The 20,911-nt window shown below is 47.2% G+C and overlaps 1 protein-coding gene across 1 annotated transcript in view; it reads right to left on the minus strand.

The window, feature by feature from the left end:
* Positions 1-13,161: 13,161 nt before the first annotated feature.
* Positions 13,162-20,911, minus strand: part of KIF3C (kinesin family member 3C) — a 34,442-nt gene continuing 26,692 nt past the window's right edge. The window contains exons 6-8 of the mRNA XM_028516146.2: positions 16,080-16,188; positions 15,737-15,909; positions 13,162-15,574 (exon numbers count right to left, since the gene is read on the minus strand). Coding sequence (XP_028371947.1) covers positions 15,481-15,574; positions 15,737-15,909; positions 16,080-16,188 — 376 coding nt within the window. The 3' untranslated portion in view covers positions 13,162-15,480. The remainder of the gene's footprint in view (positions 15,575-15,736; positions 15,910-16,079; positions 16,189-20,911) is intronic.

Below are 20,911 nucleotides of genomic sequence, written 5' to 3' on the forward strand. Positions count from 1 at the left end.
GGCTGCCTGAACACAAACGCTGCAGTGGGGTGGCAGCTTTTGTTATCTATCAGATGACCCGGACAGTTACTAAGTGACTGACGGAGAAGTGACTGGACGAAAAGATGATTCACATCTCAGGCGTGACGGCACGAGATCCCTCCAAGCTCCTTGGAATGGCATGTCATTTAAAACTTATGAATTCTTAATTTCTTGAACTTCCATGTAATATTTTTGGACCGTGGTTGACTGTGGGTAACTGAAACCACGAAAAGCAGAACTGTGGATAAGGGCGGGCGGCAGGGGGGGACTGTACAGCAGAAAGACTGAGGGAAGAGAAAGCCACCTTGCCCATCAGCAGCCCGCTCTGGGATTAACGTAGCAGTAGCCGTACAGAATCTAAAAGAAAAGCATATTGTCCTTGCCCTCTAAGTGCATGCCATCTAAAACCTTCTGGTTCTCCAAGAAGGACCTTGCAGCACTCTCACAGTTTCCAAATTATAATTAACAACAGTTGGAACCATTGTTTTCAAGTGTTTCTTTAACCTCAGGACCCCTTCAGGTTTATCTAGCCTGCAACGCGTTACTCACGTCACGGCTCTTGAGGAGAGGCGGTGAGCAGGGTGCCGGAGCCCGCTCTGGCTCCGCCACTCTGGGGAAGGGAAAGGGGAAGGAAAAGGTAAAAGCCAGGAGGCCCGTGCGGAGGTGCGTGCAGCAGCCTGGGCCAGACTTGATGGGGGAGGGGAAGTCGCAGTGCAAAGGGTGATAAGGCAAGCTGTGCAGGGGTGAGGACTTGTTGATGGGGTGACACTTGGTATAATGCCTTGCCACTTGTGAGTCTTCGGCAAACAGGCATTAAGTAAGTTATTGAATGAAGCTCCCTTCCTGTCTGAAGCGCTGTGATTATAACCCGAAATTCACCGATGAATCCAAGAATGCTCTCAATGATCCTTCCAAAACTGGATTCCATTTTTCAGTTGGTAGTGGGTTTTGCATAGGTGTGTGAGTTGAATTTTAGCTCTCTTTTTAAAATATTTCATTGCCACGCTCTCCCCGCTTTCTCAGAATTATTTTCCGTTTGGAAAGCAAATTGAGTGTGGGTGAGTCGGGAGCTCCGCAATCCCCCTGTGAGGTGTAAGCAGCTGGTCCCAGGGCTCTCGTTGCTGGGAGAGGCTGGGAGTGAGGCATGACTCTTCCCTGCTGCACTAAGGGCCCAAATCCATTTATTCCTTTCCCTTGTTTGCACTGAAGTGTTTTATTATCCTTCTTCCTGCATCCCATCCTACTGGAACAAAATGCAATCAAAATATGGCTTTAATTTGACGAGGGGAAAGGGCCACAAACGCTGTGAGTTGTCATTACTGTGACGCACGACAGCCCCGATCTCTGCAGGAACAAGCAAAGCCGTCCTACCCTTCAGCCGACGCACTCGTTGTGTATGGAAGAGGATGTCCAAGGCCCAAGCCACTCAAGTGCTGGCCAAAGCTTTACAATTCCTTGGCTCTCCATTGTTTTAGCATTAAGTTTCAGAAGTTAAACACACGGTTGTAAAAGCAGAAAACCTGTTTGTCTTTGCAGAATTGATGCTGGAATTCTTGCACCAGTCAAAAGGATTTGAAGGTCCCTTTTAACTTCCTTCCGTGAGCTTCCAGGTCCCAGAGGGGCCAGAGAGCAGTGCTTGAGCCCAACGCACTTCCTGCACATCCCCTCCCACCTCCCACCACGCAGTGCCTTTGCACCCTTTCTGAACAGGTACTGTGTTTTCCAGATGACATCCCTGGGTGGCTCTGTCACATCTTTATTTCTTTTCTGCAAACCCATTTCCTCTCTCTCCCTCTCTCTCTCAATGCATTTTAACCAGCCAAATACAAAACCAGCCCAACTGCAGAACTCAAGTTGGTTGTTTGTATGTTTAAACATTATGTTATGTTCTTCAGTCTTCATTTAAAATGTAGATTAAGTAAACTATATTATCATATTTTCTAAAAAATAAAAGTATTCTTTTTTTTAAAGATTTTATTTATTTATTTTTAGAGAGGGAAGGGAGGTAGATAGAAAGAGAGAGAGAGACATCAATGTGCGGTTGCTGGAGGTCATGGCCTGCAACCCAGGCATGTACTCTGACTGGGAATCGAACCTGCGACACTTTGGTTCGCAGCCCGAGCTCAATCCACTGAGCTATGCCAGCCAGGGCCAAAGTATTCTTTTTTTTTTAATTACATTTTGCCACCCTGCAGGCTTCTGGCCCTGGGAGGAGAGATAGAAACAGAAGGGAAAAAGGAAGGCAACATGCACACAAATTTCCTTCTGTGACAGCAGTTTAACTGCTTCATTTTTAAGCAGAGACATCCTTTCATCAGCTACACCCCAGGGTTGGCACTGGCGTGGGAAAGGGGAGGTCACAGACTGGACCTCACATATGACCATTTGATACAATTTTTCTGACTCTGTGTGGATACGTGGGACTCCAGAAACTGTCATCTTCTCTATCCTCTGCAGGGACCAAGTGCAAGGCTACGTGAGGATGCACGTGTTCAAAAGCATCTTTGAAACAGAGGCATGCCAGCCAAACAGAACACATTCTGCATGGTACCTGATGTGTAGCACGGGTGTGTACACCTGTGTGTATGCACATGCGTGGGCATGCACACGCCCCCACATCTCAGCAGCAACACTCTGCAGACGCTCAGCCGTCTGTGAGTGCTGCCTGTGCACAGGTCACAGACCCAGGGTGGGTGGGGCAGCTCTTAGTACCCGTCCTTAATAAGCCCCTGATTACATAAATCAATATATTTAAATTATTTATGTACCTATTGTTCAATTTCCTGCATGTGTGTGCATATGTTTATTTATTTCAAATTTTCTGACTAAAAACAGTATTACATTAAAAATGTTTCTATCAGAATACTTGCCTATGTAGGGTTTCTTTCTATCAGGAGGAGAAACATCTTTGGGGGGGGGGGGGTGGGCGGTGAAGTGGTACCAAGGGGAAGGCAAAAAAGGCAGGGCGAGGGACCTGAGGGAAAAATGCAAGGTTGCATTCTACCTTAATCACTGCCAGGAAACCTCTGCCCTACCCCCGTGGGGACTGGGGCAGGTTTACTACAAAGCCGCTTAAGCTTAACCCCCAGGGTTCCCCGCTCTGCAGGACCCAGTGAAGGGCCTGGACAATGTATTCATGTGGTCATACGCTTATAAAATTCTAAAAGGAGCAGCGCTGAGGAGCAGCAGCCCTGGCTCTGTGCTCTCCACGGCCCTGGACCTTAACGAGGGCCACAGGGTGATGGAAAACGTGAGCAAGCGGAGGCAGAGTCCCCCCTGCCGCGGGCGCCTCCGCAAACACTCCGGGTTTGCGTGGGACAGGATCCGAGTAGCGTGTGGCTTTGTCCGCCGTGAGCTGCACGCCGTGGAGCTGCTCGAGGTCTCTAAGGACACTGGGCCCTGAAATTCATCAAGAAAAGGGTGGGGACACGTATCCTTGCCAAGAGGAAGAGAGAAGAGCCGAGTAATGTCCTTGGAGCCATGAGGAAGGCAGAAGCCAAGAAGGATGGAGCCCCATCCCCTCTGTGTGCAATAAAACCTGCTCAGGAAAAAAAAATCTAAAAGAAAGACGTCATAACTGCAGTCACTTAAGACCACTGTCTCTTTCCACCCCTGCTTCCCTCACACCCTCGTGGCATGGCTGCAGGCATTTTCTGAGATCCAGCTAAAGGGTTGTTGAGTTGGGGACACAGTTAGTAGTGGGATATATTTATGTGGTTCCCAGTCACTGGCATGTATAGATAAGTTATTGCTAAGACGACCTAGTGTAGGAATGAAGGAATGCTCCTGTCACGGACTCTGCCTACTCATCCACGCTGGTGGGAAGATATGAAGGTGCGAGGCCGGAGATCATAAATTCACAACAAAGAGTCAAGCCTTCCAGTGCCTGGCAGCAGTCATCAGTGGGTAGGGAGGGAGAGACAAGGTCCGAACTTTTCAGAGCCAAAAGCTAGTCTGGAAAATTCTTCCAGTTATCAGACATGCAAAATAATACACACGGAGTATTTGGTTTTCATCAATGACTGATTAAAATGGAAGTGCTGTTCCCATCAGGAATGTACACAATTCGGTGCATATAGTCATAAATGCACATAATTTTGCCTCTTCTTGATGGAAATTGTTAGAATCTATTAGAATTCTTGTCTTTACAGGCACCATCTTATAAGCAGCCCTAAAAGAGTCAGTGTGTATGTTCTATGTCTTCTGCATCCCCACACACACTGACATATGAAGATCATATAAAAAATGTACGGCCTTGACCAGCGTGGCTCAGTTGGTTGCGTGTCGTCCCACAAAGCCAAAGGGCCCTGGTTCGTTCCCAGTCAGGGTGCATGCCTGGGTTGCAGGCCAGGTCCCCAGTTGGGGGCGTGAGAGGAGCAACTGATTGAAGTATCTCTCTCTCTCTTTCTCCTTCCTTTCCCTCATCTCCAAAAATAAGTAAACAAAATCTTTATTAAAAATGTATAATAAGCCATTATGATTAGGACATTGTCAATAAACTGGTTAGTAAACATTATTATTTCAAATAGTATTTAAGGTTACACACTGCATACACAAAAATTTAACCATAATTCTAAAAATTTATGTGACATTACCAATAATGATTTGAAGCAGAAATTTTTCTAAATTCTCAATGATAAAAAAGTTTTAAGTCAATCACATTACAAGAAGGACTGAATTATTTTTCTATTTTTTTGGCTGGAAAATATTACAAAACCATTGTTGCATGTAGAGACTTCCAAAAAGTGCAGTCAAAAAGCCCAAGGCAGAAAGTGTCAGAGAGGTCTGTCAGGTATTTAAATAATACAAACATTATAATATGTTATAAATTCTGTGATATGGTATTTGTCAGACTTTTAAATTTTTTTAAAATTTAAAAAAATTTTGATTTCAGAGAGTGGGGAAGGGAGAGAGAAGAGAGAGCGAGAAACATGGACTGGTTGCTCAAGCCAAGGCTCTTTGTCAGCTTTTAAACTGTGTAATTTGTTGTGATTGATTTTCTCATTCGAAACAACCATTCACTTTTATACCTAATTTTGTTTAATAATTTCATTCTTTTTCTTAACAAGAGCTCTCCGTTCTCTCCCCCAGATTGTATAAGGCCCGAGTCCCGCAGACCCTGGCTCTGGGGCCCCTGGCGGACACTCCTGGGCTCTGCAGAGGCGGTTACGAAGGGCCCAGAGGACACAGAGCATCCACAGGGCTGGCCCTGTGAACAGGAACGGGACCATACAGGCAGTTTACCACAATAAACCCCCTGCTTATTAGCCAGCCAGAATAAAGACAGATCCCACCTTGAAGGCAGGTAGGCAAAGTCCTAGCTGATGGGATTATGCAGCTTCCAGATTCTTATAAAGGAGGAGGGTACACTCCTACTTCTCCTTCTCTCCCTCGGCACTGACCGGAGTACCGGTGTGCTGATGAGCATCTTGGCCGTGCGAACAAGGACGACACTCTAAAGACTTTGAAACGACAATATTGTAGGAGCGTCAGTCTCTCACTCCACAGAGCACCCCCAGCAGCCCCCAAAGCAGCCCTGGTCCACTTATGCCCATATTGCTATGTGAGGGAGTGATAAAACCTCAATGGTGGCTAATTCCCAATTATTCTGGATCTCCGTTAGGCAGCTGATCTTACATTCTAACTGATGCAGTCATGATAATAGTAACTCTTCGCATGTACAGGGCTCTTTATTCTTTGTAAAATTCTGTAGTCTCTCCCTCTCTTTTTAAACAAGAGTTTATTTCTTTACTTTTGACCTTTTCTATGAGGAACCTGAGGCCAGGGACTTGAAAGCCTTATCCAGGGGCATACAGGACTGGGTCCCTAACAAGGCCAGCTCCCTGAGAGGACAAGTGCCGGGTGGAAGCCCGACGGGAGCCAGCACAGTGAGCAGCGTGGGTGCCGAGCACACTGGGGTTTCTGCTGTGGGCATTCAGAAAGCGTTTCTCCCCGACTTTTCGATTGTCCCCAGAGTAGGGAGTTCACATCCTTTCTTTTTTCATCTTCCTGCGCTTTTCTAAATTTGCTCAGCACACAGAGAGGATTATAAATTAGGGGAGGGTTCCTGCTTCAAATATAATGTGTCTCCCTCCTCTCTTCCCTTTTCCCCCTCCCTTCCTTAGTAATTCAGTCCGAAGCCATCAGGCATGGCTGTGCAGAGCAGGGGCCTGGCAGAGGTGGGTGCCCTTGGGAGCAGGGCACCTGAGCAGGCCGGCAGCCCTGTGTGGGTCAAGACATCGGCCATGTCCTGGGGAACTGGGCAAATAAGTGAATGCACTGAAGTTAGTGGGAGCCAGGCTTCTCAACTGTCGGAGACAGGGGTTGCAATGGGAAAACAGGGACACTGGAATGAACCCCGAGGTTTTGGGTTGGAACTGGAGGAAGCAGTGTGAACTCATGGTTAGATAGGTTGAGGTGAAGTACCTAGACTTACAAAGTGTGTATGAATGAACACGCATGTGCATGCTATGCATATTCATTCTGAGCTCCATCCAATGAGAGAGCCTGGGAGTGGAGCCAGCCACTAGCAATAAGCACACCGCTGACCGCTAAAAGGAATCAGGACTCCTTGGGTGGGCCTGCAACATCTTTTTGTGCCACAAAGTAAGGAAATGCTCAGAGAACAAGGGGAACATTTCAAAAGGACTCCGAAGCCAGCTTGAAGGCACAGCCACTAACCAAATCTGGGATATTTGAGAATCAATAAGAAGAAAACTATAACCCATTGAATAAAACAGGAATCTATGAGTCTACACTGATGTAAAGGAACAAGTCGAAGAGAAGGCAGTTTCTCACAAGTTAACATCAACTAATAAATGTAGAAGAGATAATAAAATCAAAACCGTATAGCAATAATTAACTCAAGCAGGAAACATTAACGAGTGTTCAAGCTGGTGGAAGAAACAGGAGTGGAGACTGACATAGTTTCATGGTACCCTCCCCCACCCACAGTGAAGCCTGGCAGACACCCCCTTGATAAATAATCCAAGTTCACACGAGCGGTCATGGGACAGAGCTGTGTCATCGTGTTCCACCTGCTGGGATGCAGGGAGGGGACCACAGAGCCACTTCTGTGCACCCCCTGACTCTAACCACGGGGAGACTTCGAACAAGCCTGAACCGAGGGACGGTCCACAAATTAACTGCCCGGTAATATTAACGAATGTCAGGGACACAAAGGTCAGGAACAGGCTGAGGAATGCTTCTAGACAGGAGACTAAAGAGACACAACAGCTAAGCGCAACACAGGATCCTGGGGGGGGGGGTCCTTTTGCTGTAAATGTCATTTTGGGGGACAGTTGGCAAAACTTGAACAAGATCTCTTGGCACATGCAAGCTCTTAGTACGATTATTGTACCTCTTCTGTGAATTTCAGATTATTTCAAAGTTAAAGTAAACACACAACAAAGACCTCCACAGTGTGTCTGACTAGTAAATCCTCATGCCTTCCAGGCCCATCTTTGCCTGACACCCATTTGTGTGGCTTTGGGAAATCACTTTCCTTTTTCTGGGTTATCTTTTCCTTACTTCAAATGGGAGCTTTGGATGTGGAAAGATAATCCCTCTGGTTTTCTAGCCCAAGCAAGCTAGCCCCCTGTTGTGAAGACGGAGCAGGTGCTGAGCACAAGGGCTCCCGGGGCTCCCGTGCCCTCGGCAGCTTTGCACCCTCTGCCCCTGCCATCCTTGAGCACAGCCCCGGTTTCTCCACAGGCAGGTGGTGCCAGTGCTGGTGAGTGCTGAAGAGGAGGCTCACTGGAATCATGACCCAGAATCCTAAGCGGCTGGAACCAAGGTTCTCAGATGTTAGAGAGTGGTTCATCTGAGTCACCTAGAGGTGCTCGTTTCAAACGCAGATTCCTGGCAAGGCCCCCAACACTGGCTCAGAAGTCTGGCACTATTGTAAGTCCCTACGTGGACAGACCAAGCTGTCACAGAAGCACAAATCCCACCAGGAACTTGGAGCTCCTTGTGTCTGTACCCCAGTAACCTTTGCAGGCTGTGCTTGTTGCCTCGGGGCTGAAATGTGGGTGCTGCTCCCAGAACAAGCCTGACTCGATCTTGTCCACAAAGTTTGCATTTGTTTCCCCTCTCCTGGGGTCCCCTTCCTTACCTCCTCCAGGAATTTGCTCAGACGTCACCTTCTTAGTCTGGGCCTTCAAACTGCCACCTCCCCCTTCCCGTAGTCCGTGGAACTCCCTATCTCCCTTCTCTGCATCAGCTTTCTTGCCCACACTTATTGCCATCTGATCCGCAACATGTTTTTCTTGGGTAACATCTTTCTCCTCACCCAGGAACGTAAGCACTGCGAGGATAGGGACCTCTGTTGTTCTGTTCACTGCTGCAACTCCAGCACTTAAAACAATGCTTGGAGCATGTGTACAGCAGATGCTAAATAATTTTCTGCTCAGTGAAAGGATGTACTTCCAGAAGGTGCATTTGATCTAGACAGGAAGAGGAAAGAGGAAGAAGAGAGATGGGTGATGTTTAAATCAGGAAAGCAAAAAATCAATTCCCAGAAATCCTAGAACTTCCGGCCAAGACGGAGGCGTAGGTAGACACACTGTTCCTCCTCACACAACCAAAAGAAGGACAACAATTTTTTTTTAAAGATTTTATTTATTTATTTTTAGAGAGGGAAGGAAGGGAGAAAGAGGGAGAGAGAGAGAAATATCAATGTGCGGTTGCTGGGGGCCGTGGCCTGCAACCCAGGCATGTGCCCTGACTGGGAATCGAACCTGCAATGCTTTGGTTTGCAGCCTGCGCCCAATCTGCTCAATCCACTGAGCTACGCCAGCCAGGGCGAAGGACAACAAATTTAAAAACAAAAAACAACCAGAACTGATGGAAAATTGAACTGTATGGAAGTCTGACAGCCAAGGAGTTAAAGAAGAAACATTCATCCAGACCGGAAGGAGGGGCGGAGTCGGGCAGCTGGGCGGAGAGGACTCGGGGCAAGGGGACAGCTGGTGGACCCAGCGAGGCAGCAGATTGTGGATGGGGCAGTCCCACATTCACGTGCAGATAGAACGGGAGGAACAACTGGGAAGCAAGATGGACCATGTAACCCAGGGTCCCAGCCTGAGAAAATAAAGCCTCAAAACCTCTGACTGAAAAAACCTGTGCGGGTTGTGGTATCAGGAAAAACTCCCAGCCTCACAGCAGAGTTCATTGGAGAGACCCACAGGGTCCTAGAACCCACACAAACCTACCCACCTGGGGAATCAGGACCAGAAGGGCCCACTTTGCTTGTGGGTAGCGGGGGAAGTGACTGAAAGCCAGTCCAGAGCAGAGCAAGCAGCACTGCTCCCTCTCAAACCCCTCCCCCGCATACAGCAGCGTCACAACGCAGCCATGTGGGTTGCCTCGCCCTTGTGAACACATAAGTTTCCGCCCCTTACTACTTCACAGGGGCACTGAGACAAAAAAGAAAAATGGCCCAAATGAAAGAACAGATCAAAGCTCCAGAAAACATACAACTAAGCAACAAAGAGATGACCAACCTATCAGATGCAGAGTTCAAAACACTGATAATCAGAAAGCTCACAGAACTGGTTGAATATGGTCGCAAAATAGAGGAAAAAGTGAAGGCTATGAAAAGTGAAATAAAGGAAAATGTACAGAGAACCAAAATGATGGGAAGGCAACCGGGATGCAAATCAATGGTTTGGAGCAGAAGGAAGAAAGAAACATGCAACCAGGACTGAATGAAGAAACAAGAATTCAAAAGAATGAGGAGAGGCTGACAAACCTCCAGGACAACTTTAAACGTTCCAACATCCAAATCATAGGGGTGCCAGAAGGAGAAAAAGAAGAGCAAGAAATGGAAAACTTATTTGAAAACATAATGAAGGAGACTGGCAAAGGAAATAGACTTCTAGGAAGTCCAAGAAGCTCAGAGAGTCCCAAAGAAGTTGGACCCAAGGAAGCACACACCAATGCACATCATAATTACATTACCCAAGATAAAAGATAAGGAATCTTAAAAGTAGCAAGAGAAAAGGAGACAGTTACCTACAAAGGAGTTCCCATCAGACTGTCAGCTGATTTCTCAAAAGAAACCTTACAGGCAAGAAGGGGATGGGAAGAATTATTCAAAGTCATGAAAGGCAAGGACCTACATCCAAGATTATTCTATCCAACAAAGCTTTCATTTAGAATGGAAGGGAAGGTAAAGTGCTTCCCAGATAAGGTCAAGTTAAAGGAGTTCATCATCACCAAGCCATTATTATATAAAATGTTACAGGGACTTATCTAAGAAAAAGAAGATCAAAATATGAACAGTAAACTGACAACAAACAACTATCAACAACCAAACCTAAAAAAAAATGAAACTAACAAAAACAAACTAAGCAAACAACTAGAACAGGAATAGAATCACAGAAATGGAGATCACATGTAGGGTTATCAGTGGGGAAGTGGGAGACAGATAGAGGGGGAACAGGTACAGGAAATAAGTAGCATAAATGGTAGGTAGAAAAATAGACAGGGGAGGTTAAGAATAGTATAGGAAATATAGAAGCCTGGGAACTTATATGTATGGCCCATGGACATGAACTAAAGGGGGGGAAATGCCGGAGGGAGGGTGTGTGCAGGGCGGAGGGGAATACAGGGGGTGAAATGGGACAACTGTATTAGCATAATCAATAAAATATATTAAAGGAAAAAAAGAAATCCCTTGCCAACTTTCATTTATGTCTCCTTAGCCAAAACCATGTCACATGGCCACCCGCTGCTGCAAGGGAGTCTGGAAGATGAGTATTTCTAATTGTTTGCACCGCCCCCCTTAAACAACATTATTTGGTAAGTAAGGCAGAAAGGAAAAATGAATATTGGAAAGGCAACATGCAGTGTTCACCACCTGGATCTATCCTGGACCTAATGAAGTGGCATCTCTGAGGGGTGATAATTTTGATGCAGGTGAACTGTTGTAAGAAAAGTGGTTGGAATAAGGGAACGAGCCTTATTGGCCTTATGTCCTGGGTGTGGACATACTGGTCATGGACATCTGTTTGGTTGACTGCCCAGACCATACTCCCTATACCCTGCCACCCTCATCATCTTTTTTTTAATTGATTTTAGAGAGAGAGGAAGGGAGACAGAAACATTGATTTGTTGTTCCACTTATTTATGCATTCATTGGTTGATTCTTGCATGTGCCCTGACCAAAAATTGAATCTGCAACCTTGGTGTATTGGGACAATTCTCTAAGCAACTGAGCTACCTGGCTAAGGCCCCTTGCCGCCTCTTCTGAGAAATATCTTTATTTGCACCCCTGCCCACATATACATGGTTACAGCAGTAGGACTCTTGGAGGCCTTATTCATATTTCATGTTCTCATCCACCTGACCCAAACCATTGAATCAGAATCACAAGACCACGAACTTGGCACTAAGGTGGAGATTCTAAGTCTCTCTGGATGACTGGATCATGTAAACAGAGAGCTGCTGGCAGGCATACTTTCTATGTCACGAACTGGAGCAGCTGAGGAAAGAACGTGCACCCTGCACAGAGAGAAGTGTGGTGAAATAGAGGGGGTCTTTGTGGTGTCTGAGTCCCTGGTAGTGGGTCATTCCTGAGGCCTGGTTCTGTTCTTGCCCTTGGGGTCCAGTGCACGCTTCCTGTTCTTCTTTTGTTCAGGCCAGCTTAAGCGAATCTCGAGTCCTGGCTAAAGAGTTCTCACACGGACACACCCCGGCTCTAGGCATCTAAAAACAGAAGGAAGTAACTCTGGAGATCAGGTGCCCCGCGCTGGCGGAAGAAGTGAAACACAGCAGCTTCTTTATCAACAGCCCACTGGATGGGGCCTGGGGAGACTTCATCTGGCTGTTTGTGGAGCTCTAGGAAGCCGCTCTCGCCAGCCCCACGAGTGAGCCCACTGCCAATGGGAGGAGTGAGTGCTTTTGACACAGGACCTCTAGGTTAAGGGTCTGAAGACCTGGTTTTACTTCCAAGCAGCCTGCCCTTCGGTCCCTGGCTCCCACTTCTTGTAAAACATGTAGGGTGCCTATCAGTTTTCCCGAGGTACAGCTGGGCCGGACAGATAGCGTGGCACAGGGCAGAAAGCAGTCTGGGTTCTAGAGTCTGGAAGTCCACACTCATTCCTAACCTTTAGCCAAGACACAGGCATACCCACTTTTATTGCGCTCTATTGTGCTTCCTGGGTGTTGCATTTTTTACCCAAAGGCAAGACACTCTGTGAGCAAAAAGGATTACAGTTCGCTTTATTACAGTCACCTAGAACTGCACCTGCAGTATCTCTGAAGGATACCTATAGCAGATTTCCCCAAACCTCATCTATAAACCAATGGCAGTAACTCCCACCTGGGAGGATACGATGAGCCTGCAGGTGTAAATCACCTCACACAACGAATGGCAAATCCCGCTCAGACAGCAGAGCCATTCCGGCCCTGGCACCCAGTTGGAAGACAGGGCAGGCGCCTGGCGTGGAGGCAGGGCGCCCCTCCTGGAAAACTATTTTTGCCAAAAACAGTGGTTCACTGCTGGGTGTTGTGCATCAGCCTAAGCTCCATGCTCTCCCAGGAGCCAGCGGCTTTGTGTTGGTTTTTTAGCAGAAACTACTTTTCATTTCCTGTAAGACCTCCATGCTATAGGGGGCCAATTGCTAGAGCCCAGGGGGAGGGAAAAGATAGCCCCTTGAAAGAGATGAGAGGGGAAGCTAGATTTGAAGTCATTTTAATTCAACCCTGACCATGTGCCAGGCACATCCATGTGCTTTAGACCCATTATTGGCTGTTTTAGTCTCTCTCGACTGACAAATGGAGGTGCAGACGGGCAGAGCTGTCAAATGCTATTGATAGCTCATCTGGACAGCATCTAGACAGTTCTAAAATCTGCTAACAGCTCTGAATTAGCTGGGCGGAGACCGCTACCAGAACACGAACAGCTGCTGTCATAGCTGGCACAGACTTCACACTGGAGCCTGGGACCTGCCCCTCGGCCCTGCTGGGCAGACGGGTCCCTTTACTAAGCAGCCAAGGTGCTGGTAACTGCAGCTTGGGCTCCCCATGCTACTGACCCCACACCGGAAAAACAAGGAAGAGAGAGAAGGGAGAAAATGAAAGACGGAGTAAAAGTAGGAAGAAACAAAGGGAAGAGAAGGCAGGCAACCAACTGTGTAACGATACTCATTCCTTTATTATCGACTGTGTTAATCTGAACAGGGCTGGGGCCTGCAGGCTGCTGGCAGCACGGAGCTGCAGGTGCATTTCAGCTCGACAGACAGGCCTCATCCTAAGCCAAGAAGACAGGGGGCAATGTTTTACATATATATATTTATATATTACATATGTAATATACGGGTCACTGCATTGTTAGCTGTTGTCCTAAATAGAGACCATAGCAACAGACGTGGAAATTTGGTCCAATCAAGGCCCTTACTTTGTTAACCAAATGTCTGCTACATCAAAAGGAAAAGAAGAGAAAGAGAGAGAAACAGAGAGACTGAGATCCAGCCACCCCGGTGGCCCTGTTCCCAGCATATCTTATGCCGAGTGTAGAGTGTCTCCTGTGGAGTTAAACACACAGACACGCACATACATACACACATACACAAAACCGCAGGCGGGAGCTCCTCCTCTGACCACACCTCGGGCCCAGCCCTCAGACCAGGGGTGGTGACGTTGGGTGGCTTGTGCTATAAGACTGTGAGGGGCACGTGACCAGACAATGCAGAGTCAATGTGTCCAAGTGGTGAAGGGGGGTGACACGTGCTGTTTCATCCACAAACGTGAAAGAGGTCACTGGGAGAGGCTGCTCAAGGCAGGCCTGGACGTCCCCAGGACACCTGGGGCATTTTTACACATGACGTTGTCCCAGCCTCAGCAGGATCTAGTATCTGAATTCTGAGTCTCAAATAATCCCTGGGGCTCTGACAGAAAATGTGATTTCCTTGACGGACAGCAGCAACTGGCAACTGAACCGCCCCACCATCTAGCCCAGCAATTACAGCAGAAACGACAGCATCATCGATGTAAGCCCAACCATAGCTTGGTCCTCAGAGCAGAACTGGAAAGGTGTAAAAGGGTTAATTTCTTGATGGAAAGAGAATAACCAGATAATCGCCCTCCCCTCAACATCAAATTTCAGGCAAAGCACCCAGTTTTATGCTTTTATCCCAGTGACCAACCTCCGCATATCCTAGGAACGGAAGACTCCCACTATGAGGGCACATTAAAATCCTGACCCACTGGTTTTCTCTGATGATTACTTTTTCACCCCTCCACCAAAATGCACACTGAAAAAGTAAGTCAATGAAAATTAATCTTTTCTTTTTTTTTTTTGGTAGAAATTTACTTATCACTTAAGATACCTGGAGACATCTTGGGATGTCACAAAGGGAGATGAAGAGTACTTCCCTAGGGACCAGTTTGCACAATGCTAAAGAAGGGGTTAGTTTTCAACAAAACAGTGCCCAACAAACGCGATTCAGAAACAGGGGGAATCGGTAACGCTGGCCGACTGTGCCTGGGTCTCCGTCTCCTGTGCTGCATGAAGGGGAAGCAACAGGTTCCGATCGATACCTTTGCTGAGCCAGGGGCACAGGGACATCGGTTCCCTCCCACTATTAACTGGGATCCAGGCAGCGGCGGGGAAGACGTTGAAAGCAGGAAGGAGCAGCATCTCAGACACAGGGAGTAGGCCTGACCACTTGCCCACCACAGTTACTTCTCGGAGGGGGACAGGAACAGGGGGCACCGGAGGAGGGACTTCCCCTGTTGACTGTTCGCGTCTCAGGACTTCCATTTCCGGCGGGTCCCGAGGAGGCGGCAACCGGTCAGTTCACAGGTCCCACCCCAGGCTTGGGAAAGTGGGCAGGAAGCAGAGGTCGGAAGCCATGGATTCTCGGCAAAGCTGAAGAGGGGCCGTGGGGGTGAGGTCGTTTAAGTCCTTGAAAAGGAGCCCGAGAAGCCGACCAGGGTTGCCTGAGGCGCGGAGAGGGCTGGGAGCACTGTCAGGACATGTCCCGTCCTCAGGACATCTCCTGCCCAGCATTGGTCCAGTCCCAGAAAGTGCTTAGGAGCTGCTCCCATCAGCACAGGAGGAGACGGAGGTTGTGGAGACGGGTAGAAAAAGTCCTCTGTTCGCAGGCACTGGCCACCCCCCTTTCTGGGGACAGCTGACAGCGAGGAGCTGGAAGTCTGACCGGGGATCCAGTCAGCGGAAAAGGAGGCTATGCAGTGACACGGCAGGCTCAGCCGAGGGCCTCTCCCCCACAGTAACTGAGCTCCACGAATAAATAACATTAATTAAATAAAGGAGGCTAAGAAGAGCCGGCAGAGGCACGGTCTGCCAGCTCTCTCCCCCTCACACACGCACACACGAACACACGAACACGCACATGCGCACACACACGCACACCAAGCGGCAGATGAGATGATCGGGGCTGGCTGCCCCGTCCCGGGAGTCGGCCAGACCAGCCACCGGACTGAAGGCTGTCACTCGTGGTCTAGCACTGTCACAGGGCGCAGAGCAGCGGAGGCCAGTGAGGCATGTGCGGTGGAGGGTGGAGGCCGCTGGGGACTCTGGCACCTGCGGGCGGTGGGGACAAGGTGCACGAAAGGGGAGCTGGGAACGTGCAGGAAAGCGAACGGTGAGGACTGTCCTTCCCCTCACCCCGCTGCTGCAGAAGCGCCTCCGCACCGCCCTGCCTCCCACCCTGAGCCCCGCCCACTCTGACCGCGTGGCACTGACCAGGAGCGGGACTTCCGGACTTTGGAGGTGGAAGGTCTCTCCAGAAAGCTGTCCAGCCGCATGAGCCTCTCCATGTGCAGAGCGCGGGGGTCTTGTTCTTGGTCGTGAGAGAATTCCATTTCGAAGACTGCTGGAGGGGACACATCCAACTCCAGGAACATTATGTTTTCGGCCTGTGGCAGGAGGGTCACACCGGCCGTGAGCACTGGCCCTGCACCTTCCAGGCCCTCGGTGAATATTGGGGGGAGCAGGGACGACAAGGTAGGTAGAGGGAGCAAAGGCTGTGAGCATCCCCCCCCCTTGGGACCTCTCCCCTCCCCACTTCCACTTCCCAGCTTCTTACCCTGTACCTGGGGTGGGACCCCATTGCCATGGCAACCCGAGCATACTGGCTGATAGGCCTCTTGTAGCCCACCGCGGACGTGGGCCGCTTCTTCATCTGGCTGTTGTTGCTGTGGGGAAGAGGCTCGGTTAGGACGGGTTCCTTCAGACACAAAGGGGAGAGGGCATCCTGAGGAAGTCAGCATTACTCATGTAGACAGGAGGCCCTGAAGACTGCAGGCTCCGGAATTGTCTTCCCTTTGCTCTAATGCAAGCTGACAACTCAGACTAACATAAGGAGGCACGTGTTTCTTCAATTACCTTCCCAGTAGAAAAGGGACAACTGAGGATTGGAATGAAGAAAGCAAATTCGATCTTATTTTAGTTTTCAGATTCATGTACTAATTTCACATACCACTTGAAACTGCTGATGATTAGTGGTTCTGCTGCTCATTTTCCTCCACAGGAGCTAGCGCGACAAGATGACTAAAAACTCAGGCTTGAAATGCAAGGGTCCCAGAATAATAACCGAAACAGTCTTGGAAAAGAACGAAGATGGAGGACTCACATTTCCCAGTTTGGAAACTAATGACAAAGCTGTAGTGGTAACGAGGCTGTGTGATTCTGGCACACGGACAGAGAAATCTATCAGTGGAGTAGAACCGAGAATCCAGAATAAACTGCCGTATTCCCCGTAACTGATTTTCTGTGCGGGCACCAAGACCATTTAACGGAGAACGAACAGTCTCTTCACCAAATGACACTGGGCATGACATGGACATGCACAGGCAAAAAAATGAAACCGTAACCCTACCTTGCACCAAATATAAAAATTAAGCCCAAATGGATCGTAGACATAAATGTAAAGCTCTATCTGACAAAACTCTGAATAAAGTATAGTGGTACAAAGAACACGTATGAAGGACCCATGGACATGGACAATGGTGAGGGACTGACCGTGGAAGTGGGGGTAGGCTGGGTGAAGGTGGGTGAAGGGGGAAAAAGTGGGGTAACTGTCACAGCATAAAAAATAAAATATTTTTTCAACATTAAAAATAACATGGTTTGAGCCCACCCAGGGGTGCCTTAATTAATTAATTTAATTAAAAAATAGTAAAGTTTTATGACTTTAGATTATGCAATGGTTTCTTAGCTATAACATCAAAAAACTCAAGCAACTAAAGAAAAACAATTAGACAAATAGGACTTTATAAAAACTAAAAACTTTTGTGCTTCAAAGGACATCATAAAGAAAACAAAAAGATAATCTACAAAATGGGAGAAAATATCTGCTAATCACATATCTGATAAGGGACTTTTATCCAGAATCTAATAGATGACTTCTACAAATCAAAAAAGACAAACAACCCAATTTAAAAAAGGACAAGGCACTGGCCGGAGTGGCTCGGTGGGTTGGGCGTGTCCAGCCAACCGAAAGATCGCCTGTTAGATTTCCCATCAGGTCACAGGCCCAGGCTGGGGGGTCGGTCCTGGTAGGGCACCTGCAAGAGGCAACTGATCAATGTTTCTCTCTCGCATCGATATTTCTCTCCATCTCTTTCTCCCTCTCTTCCCCTCTCTCTGGAATAAGTAAAAGAAACAAACAAATAAATAAAAATGGACAAAGAATTTGAATAGCCATTTCTCCCAAGAAGATAATACAGTGGCCAATAAGCACATAAAAAGATGCTCAACATTATTAATCACTAGAAAGATGCAAATCAGAACCACTTCACACCCACTAAAATGACTGTAATCAAAGAAGACATACCATACTACATGCTGGTGAGGATGTAGAGAAATTGGAACCCTCATTGTTGGTGGGAATATAAAATGGTGCAGCTGCACTGGAAAACAGTTTGGCCATGACTCAAAAAGTTAAACATAGCCCTGGCTGGTGTGGCTCAGTGAATTGAGCACCGGTCTTCGAACCAAAGGGTCACGGCCCAGTCAGGGCACATGCCTGGGTACGTGTGAAAGGCAACCACACATTGAGGTTTCTCTCCCTCCCTTCCCCCCTCTCTCAAAATGAATGGATAAAATCCTTTAAAAAGAAAGTTAAACACAGAGTGACCATAAAAACCAGCACTTCCACTACCACTAGGTATTTATTCAAAAGGATTTATAACATGTCCCCCCACAAAACTTGTACACAAGTATTCACAGCAGCATTATTCATGGTAGCTAAAACCCAAATGCCCAGCAACTGATGAATGGGAAAACAAAATACGGCACATGCACAGGGTGGAGTGTGACTCAGCAGTGAGGAGGACTGAAGTACTGGCACATGCTGCAATACGAATGAACCTTGAAGACGCTGTGCTAAGTGGGAGAATCCAGATACCAAAGACTACGTATCGCATGGTTCCATTTATATAAAATGGCCATAATACGCAAATCTGTAGAGACAGAAAGCATAATGGCGGTTGCCCAGGGCTGGGGCATTGGGAGAACGGGAGTGACTGGGGAATGACTGTCAGTAGGGACACGGTTTCCTTTTGGTGTGATTATGGGTGATTTTAAAAATTATTTTTATGCCTTTCTACAATATCTAAATGTTTTTACAATGAATATGTATAACTTTATATTTAATGAATTATTTAAAACATTCAGAAAAGTATAGGAAGTTTTATATATATAGATATATCTCTACCGTATCTCTACCATCTGGCTTTGTCAAATCTTTTTTTGAAAATTGATTTGAGAAAGAAACATCGATTTATTATCCTACTTATTTATGCATTCATCGGTTTATTCATGGGTGTGCCCTGACTGAAGATCGAATCTGCAACCTTGGGGCACTGGGATGACACTTTAACCAACTGAGCTACCCAGCCAGGACTCAGCTTTGTCAAATCTTAACGTTTTGTTATACTTACACCAAATGGAAATTGGGACAATTATAATAGAACAATGAAATACCTAAAAAAAGAAATAAAATGCAGACAGTTTTATCTTCTTCCCAGAGTTAATCACTGTTCTTGAGTTTAGTGCTTATAAATGTCATGCAAGTTTTTTTAAAGATTTTATTTATTTTTAGAAGATAGGAAGGGAGGGAGAAAGAGAGGGAGAGAAATGTCAATGTGCAAGAGATGCATGGACCAACTGCTTCTCTTATACCCCCAACTGGGGACCTGGTCCACAACCCAGGCATGTACCAGCCAGGGCGCATGCATATTTTATACTTACATATACATATGCATATGTATATATGTATACATATACATATCAATACACATACACATATATTATATACATATACATTACATATACATATCAATATGTGGGTTTCCATAAATAATATATATGGTATTTGTATGCCATTTCTAAATTTTAAACTGTATGGTGTACGTACTGCATTTTTTTGTGCTCAAAAAGCATGTGTTTTAGATTTATCCATGTATCTGTAGATTAGATTATTATTTTAAAGATTTCATTCATTTATTTTTAGAGAGATGGGAAAGGAGGGAGAAATAAAGGGAGATAATGTGTGAGACACATTGATCAGTTGCCTCTCACACATCCCCAGCTGGGGACCTGGCCCGCAACCCGCCGTGTGCCCTGACTGGGAATTGAAACTGTGACCTTCTGGTTCGCAGGCCAGAACTCAGTCCACTGAGCCACACCAGCCAGCGCTAGATTATTAAAGTTTAACTATATATTGAGTATTTTAAGGTCTTAATATAGCAACATATATACACACATATATACATTATATGTGTGTACACACACATCCTCTTGTTGATGGATATCTAGGTTGATTCCTTCCCCACCCTATTAAACACAGTGCTCTTGTGAACATTTCTGCACAGGTACCTTCAGGTACATATCCAACAGCTACCCTGTCGGGTGTGTGGTATGTGCATTTCAGCTTTACCAGATATTGCCAAGGGGCTTTTCAAAGTGGTTATACCAGTGAGAGTTTCCACTGCCCTGAGTCCTGGCCAGCTCATGGTATGTCCGCCTTTTCACTTCCAGCAATTTGATGTGTGATGGGTTATTTTTATTATTCAGAACAAACAACAAAAAAGATAGAACAAGAAAGTTATTTCCATTAAAAAAAAGAAATACTCCAGGTTTTGGAGGAAGGCAGCCCGGGTTTGAATGCTGGCCCTGAGAGCTGTGTGACCTCGGGAAGGGGCGTCCCCTCCCGCCCCCACTGCCTCAGCCCTGTGCTCCGGAATGGCTGGGAGGACACAGCACAGACACCGAGCACACAGCCCCTGCAGTGGTGATTTATTCACAACGCCACTTGCTCATTTCAAGCAGGGATACAAATGAGCAATAAAAGATGCCAAAAGGCAGACAGTTAGGAGACAGAAGAGGAGACGAAACAGGCCAGTAACCCAGATAGGACGCTCTGTCCTTGCAGAGCAGGACGGGCCGTGCAGGGACCTAGGGAACAAGGCCTGCCTTCTGCAGGGGAGAGTCTGAAGAACATTCTTGCAGTTTGTTTTATCAGGGGTGAAAAAGGAGTGCTGGACCCCCTTGGGGTCCCTGCCCACTCCTCTCTATAGATGAAGACAAGAAAGGATGAGGCTGTGGAAGCCCCACCTTTTTGGCCCGGTTACAGGGGAGCCCGGGGGGGGGGGGGGGGCTGTGCCCATGGAGAGGGCCGCCCCCGCGACAGCTCTGAGGGCAGGGGAGGGCTAGGAGAATAGTAACTTATCATTTATGAGGGGAGCCTACATAGCCCATTTGAATTTGACAACAACCCCCTGGGGTATAGACAGGGCAGACACCATGCTGCCTTCTGTGTCCAAGGTCATCCAATTAGGAAGAGACTTGGAATTAAACCTTTGCAGATACTCTTTTTACGGTGCTGTCCTGTCTCTGAGGAGCACACGTGAACTG

This window comes from Phyllostomus discolor, chromosome 6 (genome assembly GCF_004126475.2).
Source record: "Phyllostomus discolor isolate MPI-MPIP mPhyDis1 chromosome 6, mPhyDis1.pri.v3, whole genome shotgun sequence".
Taxonomy (NCBI): Eukaryota; Metazoa; Chordata; class Mammalia; order Chiroptera; family Phyllostomidae; genus Phyllostomus; species Phyllostomus discolor.